The 7,514-nt window shown below is 33.4% G+C and overlaps 1 protein-coding gene across 2 annotated transcripts; it reads left to right on the top strand.

The window, feature by feature from the left end:
* Positions 1–4,550: 4,550 nt before the first annotated feature.
* Positions 4,551–7,171, top strand: LOC111403110 (29 kDa ribonucleoprotein A, chloroplastic-like). 2 transcript variants are annotated; one of them, XM_023031493.1, is made up of 5 exons: positions 4,551–5,017; positions 5,650–5,751; positions 5,911–6,210; positions 6,660–6,766; positions 6,902–7,171. In XM_023031493.1, the coding sequence occupies exons 1-4, from the start codon at positions 4,634–4,636 to the stop codon at positions 6,720–6,722; spliced, it is 849 nt and encodes a 282-aa protein (XP_022887261.1). In that variant the 5' UTR covers positions 4,551–4,633; the 3' UTR covers positions 6,723–6,766; positions 6,902–7,171. The 2 variants fall into 2 exon arrangements, with proteins under 2 accessions (XP_022887261.1, XP_022887260.1); XM_023031492.1 differs by having other exon boundaries at positions 6,660–7,171.
* Positions 7,172–7,514: the final 343 nt, after the last annotated feature.

The raw sequence follows: 7,514 nt of genomic DNA, 5'->3' as shown, positions 1-7,514 counted from the left end.
TTGTTTAATTGAACGGCCAATCTATTGGTAGCCTAAAAGAGGATATTTTCTCTGCTAATCCATGTTGTGTCAAGGAGAATAACATTGAGCTATACAAGGTTAGTTATTCTTACATGTTATTATGCGTTTCAATTATACTTTACTTGTTAGTACGATTTTTTCTTCAACATAGGGCATACAAAAGTGTCAGATCATTGTCTTTAAACATGTTCTTCATAATATTTTATGTTTAACATATCTTTATTTATTTGGGTCTAAGTAGTCTTATTTTATGTACACATAACTGATGTGACAAGATACCAAAAGAAATGATAAAAAACACAAGTTTATTACATAATATTCCAATCAATATATTCTGATTATCTACTACAATTAGGACTTACAGGGATGAAGAAAGTATTCGTTATTACAGATATCTACCGCAATCTTTCGTCTATTTATGCTCATCCTATTCGACGAAACTGATTCAATTAGATATCCCAAAACAAAGCATTCTATATATTTGAACACGAAAATTCCACAATTAGACCTGTGGAAAAAATAGTTTAGTGTTAGATTAAATAACTAAGTTTAGGAAATTAAATATTCTGCTAAAAAACAAGCCACTTAAATGCTTACCCATTGTTTGCACAGTTTAGATAGGGGTATAATCTCCTGCTCCATTTGTTTATTCCTATGTTTCCTTGTATCTCCTCTAGAAGAAAAAGCTGTATTCAATAATGCTTGTACCATAGTCAATGAAACTTTTGCATGTGCTTTTACTTGATCCGGTGTGTGGACGTTATTACTGCAATCATATATTTGGAATTTTCATTCAAGAATATTGACAATGAAATGGTACCAGCTATTACCCGGATATAAGCACGGAATTAATATGTACTTGCATCTCATCCAAGGACTACCAAATATAGGTGCTTTGTCATTCACATATCTTTGCCAAAGAGTTCCATTCAGTTCACCTCTGGTGATTTTCATTCCTGTGTCAATATGCCATATCATGTGACGAGCACATTCCGTTTCAAATTTGAAATCCATCATTGCATATTTTTTTGAAATAAGTGGACAACCATCATTCATAAGCCGTCTCAATAGTTTTAACTCTAACTCAATGTTCTGATGAAATAAATAGATATAAATTAGATTAAATATATCGATTATGAAATAAAATCTATCGTAATTCATAGACTTTACTTATAGCAATATTTATGTCCTGTGTTTGATCCATTAGAGTTTTGAACATGTATTTTTCGAAGACATTGTTACTGTCATTATCCAAGTATGTACTGTATGACATAATTTTAATTAATTTCAAATAAATTAAAATAAAACTTGAACATTTGAGCTAATACAAGTAAAATTAGATTTATTACCCAGATTGATTCTTCGATATAAAATTTCTAATTTTTATGTATCTTTGCATAAGATAGTCTTCCAGAGTACGACCTGAAGATGATGAAGACTGTATTTGTTTCCCCTTGTTCTTCTTCTCTTTTATCGACCTTTTAGAGCTCTCAATTTGTTCAGTTGTTGATACCTCCTTTGGTTTATCGTAAGGAACAACATTTGTATCAAGAGGGACATCTTGTTACATGGAACCTATGATGGCTTCCATGTTTGATTTCCAATTAAATAATGTGTTCAGTGTTTCCTGATTTTGCTCATCGACATAAGATCTCATTGAACTTAAACTGGTATCAATATAAGATTGCATACCATGATATCTATCTTCCTGCCACTTCTGTTGCTGTTCGAAAAATTGCTTTTGGTTGTCAAGAATTATCTGAAAATGATGTTGCATGTAATTTTCTTGCCATTTTTTTGGCTCCTCAAAATAACTTTTTTGGTTTTGAAGAACTGCATAGTAGTGAGCTCTTGATTCTTCAGCAAATTCTGCCTTCAAGTTGCTATATACACCAGACACGTCTGATTCTATATGTTGCCTGTAGATACCCAACAATTCTTCCTTTTATCTTCACTTAAGGAGTTGGAGCCACTGGGAACATCGCTAGACCCAAATACAGGTGAAGATGTAGAAGTATCGAGAATCGTCGTTTCTTGCACATATATATTGTCTAGGATTTGTTCTACTGCATTATCCAATACTTCATTTACAATTTCATCTAATCTACTGTGTCCATTATCCACTGGCAATGAAAAAGTTCCGTACCAAAGAGTTTGTAATTCTTCTTCATTAGGCTATAGCACACAATCACTTGAATCTGTAATCAAATTGAAATACCAAAATCGTTTATTTTGAGTTTAATTTTATTTTAAGATAGTTAAATGTGAGAGTAATTGTACATTCATTAAAACATATATTACGAGTAGACATAAAATGCTTTATCTCTTTTTCAGTTACAAATTGGTTGGGTTTTCACTTGTATATTCTTGGACTCTGTGGTTTTTTTAGTCTACGACGTTCAAATTTCTTTCCGATCTTGGGAAATACTTCATATATCCAATACTGCAAGAGAATTAAAAATAAATATTACATGTATAAAAAATTCTTATAAGAATAAATTGTACATAATAAGTCAATACAAGAATATGGACTAATTACATGGAATGCAAGTGAATACCCATGTAACGCATACTTGCATTCTGTTTGTTCATTCCGTTGCATCATTTGCATTCTTTCAGATTTTGATGCTTTCAATGAATATAACAAGATCAAATATGCTTTACAACCCCATAGATATGCAAGGAACTCATCCAAATGTTCAACCATTCCAAAAGTTCTATGATCAATTTATCTTGCAGTGGATGTCAACACACATTCGACCAATATGACTAAACCAAGTTTCAATTTATCTTCTTCATGTTCGCACGCATGGAATGCTTCAAAAAGCATCCTCATACTGATTCGTTTTATACCGTTAAAGTATTGATTTCTAAAACGATCATTTGTATCGTCAATGTCCATGGATGGTTCATGGCAAGGTAATCTAGTAATAAGACAAAATTCTTGCATACCAAATCTGGCTATACGATCGTCTAACCTTACCCAAATTTCATCATTTTCCCACAATTCACAAGCCTCAATATAAATTCATGCACCAACTTACTAGGTCACTTGATCAAGTTTCGACTGTTTATTAGGACATGTTTCCAATTCCATGTGAAAAAAATTCAACTTTGACAGAAAAATGATGAAATGGTTCACACATAGAGTAACAAAAGAATCAATTGACATTATTAGTTTGTTCAAGAATTATTAATTTGTGGCTCCTAAATGCTGCCAAAGATGAATGATAAGCATAGAATATTAGAGCATGTTAGATACAGAGAGCCTGCGCAAAGTATCATTTATCGTAGACAAATGTAGCTTGTCTTTGTGCATTTGTCGACGGTCACCCATTTCAGAATATGGTTGAAAATCAGTTACTAACCCAGTCCCCATATATCTCCATTACCAAACCCTTTTGCTTGCATGGACTACATAATCGTAGACTTCATTCCTCAAATAGCTGTATTGAATATGCAAAGTATGCTGAGGGTTCAAGAATTTATTTCCCTCAAATGGCTGTATTTTCATATTTCCCTTCCTATTTTTTCCTTTTCATATCTGTATTTATTTGTTTATTTATGAATGCGTGAGAAATTGAATGTTGATGCAACTCGACTTAAAAAGGAGGCGGATGTCAAGGCCTCGACGAGTTTACAATTGCTTTTTCATCTTATTAGTTGCTTATAGTTTCTTAATTTTTTCTAGGAAATTGTCCAGTTTGTGGACGTTAGTTTTAAAGTCATCTCAACAAGTTTCGATGTCGCATAGATGAAGTGGTTTAATTGCTATTAAATTTAAGAACCTAAATGCAGTCGAGGTGAATCTTTATTGATGTTTATACAATTAACCTAATTCCTGTTATGCAAACTTAAGACATGTCACCGTGTTTGGTTATGCTTAAAATTAAGTTAAAATTAGTTTTTAGATATTTATTATATTAAGCTCGTATTTGATGGAAATTAAAGTATAGATTTTAATTTAAATCATAATCAACAATTAATTTTAATAACATATTTCATGGACCAACTACTTTCACTCACATATTTCGTTAGTTTTTATTAAAATTTACTTAAAATCTTATTTTGATCTCTACCAAACAGAAGCAAAAAAAGAAAATAGTTTACATCAAGAAAAATAACTTTTACATTTGGGACTATGAAAGCATGGAAGAACTCTTAAGTCAATTTGTAATTTGATTTCATTAAAAATTGAAAATAAAAATAAAAATAATTACTATCCTTTTCCTAAAAAGGAGAAGGCTTTTGCCCTTTTTACATAATGGAGGCCACTGAAGTCCATCAGATTACTCACATAGGGGGTCTCATGTGGGTGATAAAATAATGCTAAAAAATTACCCATCCACCCAATATTGTGTGTTGTCTGATCAAATCCTGTGCAGTAGCATCTCTCAAAGGAGAAAAAGAACAAGAAAAATGCAACTTATTTATGCCTAACATTTATGTATGGAACCAAACATGCCCTTATGCCTTATCCATATGACACTTCATCCATAGACAGCATATCAATGAATATCTATCTAAACCCTGACTCTCCAATGTAATGTAATCTCCATTTTTAAGAAACGAAAGAGGGAATTGAGGAACCTTATCTTCATTCAACATAACAATGGCTACACCTGCCTCTTCACTTCGCTATCTTTCCTTAACCCCACAATCAATCGCCCACTCCGGCCATTCCTCTCCTTCTTTCCCTCTTTTCACTTCCTGGTCCATTAAGCCTCTCACAAAATCTGTAATATCATTGTCTTACAACAATTGCAATATTGTTAACACTTTTTCACGACGACGCAATTCTAAGTTTATACGAAACGTTGCGTTTTCTTCTGATTTGGACCAACTGGAAGAAGATGAGAATGCTGATTTTTCTGGGTCAGAGGAGCCCAGTTACTCGGCTGACGTCAAACTGTTTGTGGGAAATTTACCTTTCAATGTAGACAGTGCTGCTCTAGCTGAATTATTTGAACAAGCTGGAAGTGTTGAGATGGTTGAGGTAATTTTATTACCTATTTCAGATTATCATTCTCGATTTGTACTGAAATTGCTTCAAGTTTTATGCTGGTACTAATCTGAAAAGGTTATGATTTTATTTGTTTTGAATTGAGGTTCATATGTTGTTTCGTGTCTTTTTGGATTTTACTTGTTTTCTTTTCTTGATGCAGTTGTTGAGTTGGAATTTTGGTTAATTGGATAACAATTACTTATGGTTCTGCTATTGGGATGTGGCAAACGATTGTTTTTCTACTTTGCACCTGTATGATTTTTATTTTATTATTATTTTTTTCAAAAGTTGTATTTGTGTGATGAATGCAGTCTTGGATGTTCCTTAACAAGATAAATATAATCTGGTGAATTGATTTTGGGTGTTTTTCATTATTAGTTGTTTCCTTGTATACAGTATTTAGTTTGTACAGCATGCAATTATGTATATGTATACACACACGTGCGCATTTTTAACATTTGCTATGAAATTTGCGGCTACAGTATCAATACTGCATATTTCAATTTTCATTTTTGTGGGGTAGAATTGTAGAAGTGTGAAGGCTGAAAATGGCTCAATCTGAGAAGCTTGTAATTATCAAATGATGGAAAATTGCAGGCTAACTGAAGCTATTGGCTTTACAGGTTATCTATGACAAGGTCACGGGAAGAAGCAGGGGGTTTGGTTTTGTGACAATGTCGACAGTCGAAGATGCTGCTGCTGCAACTCAACAATTTAATGGATATGTAATTTTCCATCTTATAATGCATGTTTGTTACGTAGTATTAGACATGACTTTAAGCTATAATGAGAACAATTTTAGCATTTGTGTTTGTTTCTTGCATATTGTTCAAGAGTTTCTTTATGGGAATTGAATTTACTCTGCAAGAGTTTATGAACGGCAGGAACATGAGGGGAGAGCATTGAGGGTCAATTCCGGGCCACCACCTCCTAAGAAGGAAAGGTCTTCATTCAGAGAGCCTAGGGCAAGGACAAGTTTTGATAATACAAACAGAGTTTATGTGGGAAACCTTGCATGGGGGGTAGACAATCTTGCACTTGAAACGTTGTTTAGTGAGCAAGGAAAGGTTTTGGAAGCCAAGGTTGTTTATGACAGAGATAGTGGTAGATCCAGGGGTTTTGGATTCGTAACTTACAGTTCTGCTGATGAAGTCAATAATGCAATTGAATCTTTAGATGGCGCTGTAAGTAAATTCCTCTGACAATCATATGATGTTTCCTTATTTGTTTATATCCGTCTGTTAATCTGAAACAGGAACTTATGTGGGGCATTTTGGTTTCTGAATGCATTGAACGAGGATTAAGTGTGGAATTTTAGTCTCAAACATTTCTGTGACTGTGATTGTTTTATACTGCTATAAAATTTTTGCCGACATTATGGCAATATGCATCGATCAATTAAAAAGTTGAGTTTTGAAATTTTATCCATGGAAAGATGCACCTTGGTATCAGTTATTGAACTTTATTTGAAAATCGCATCCTTCCATCTTTGTTTCAGGCCCTTCTTGTATTATCGAGTTTTTGACTTGCAAATGCCTTGCTGTCCAACCCCTGCTTTATTTGCTGCAACTTATTTATAGACTATAAATTATGCTTTCAATAGTTGCATTCTCACTTACATTTCTTTGTGCAGGACCTTGATGGTAGGCCAATTCGAGTCAGCCCTGCAGAAGCTCGGTCAAGTCGCGAGTTTTAACTGCTGGATCTCTCACAATCATTTAGCAGAGAAACTCACTCAGTGTATCCTATATGCATCTTCACATTCTTATTTTAGTATTTGCCTTCGTGCTGCTAAGTTCATTTGTCCTGTCGAACATATATCCTCAGAGCAGCTTCAATATGAATGATTACACGTATATCTCATTTCTGCCTCAGGTATGAAAAATTGGAGCTACAGTTTCCCGAAGTTTATAAATTAGATTTGAAGAACTTGTTAGTCGCATTTGCCCTGCAACTGTGAATTCAGTCACTGCATCCAGACTAAATGGAAGTTGTAAGTGTATCAAGATATTATGTTGTAATAGAGTACTATCACATTCTGGTAAAAGGGGATAGAACAAGTTTTAGGACATTTGGCTTTTAATTGGTGTATGTGGTGTGAAAAATTTTGTGATTATGAAATGAATTTACAGGAGATTCTTGCCCTTGCATGTAATTTCACAGAACCTAATCTATTAAGTTTATGATACAATTTCTTCAACTGATGTCAAATTCATTTCGTGCTGTTGGTTTTCCTTTTTAAAAGCAATTGGGTAGAGTTCACCCTAAAAACTGGCATGTAAAGTACTTAATATACTTATATACTACAATATGTACCCTTTCACACATGCAGAGATGTATGAGAACACGTGTTCATGTATGATTTTCATTCAATGTGAAACTCAAGCAGGTCACTTGATCATGTTTCGACTGTTTAATATGACATGTTTCCAATTCTATGTTAAAAATTCAATTTTGACGAGAAAATGATGAAAGTGTTCAAACATAA

The sequence above is a fragment of the Olea europaea genome, chromosome 11 (assembly GCF_002742605.1).
Source record: "Olea europaea var. sylvestris chromosome 11, O_europaea_v1, whole genome shotgun sequence".
Lineage (NCBI taxonomy): Eukaryota > Viridiplantae > Streptophyta > Magnoliopsida > Lamiales > Oleaceae > Olea > Olea europaea.
The sequence above is the reverse complement of the archived record's forward strand: the minus strand, read 5'-3'. Positions and strand labels throughout refer to the sequence as shown.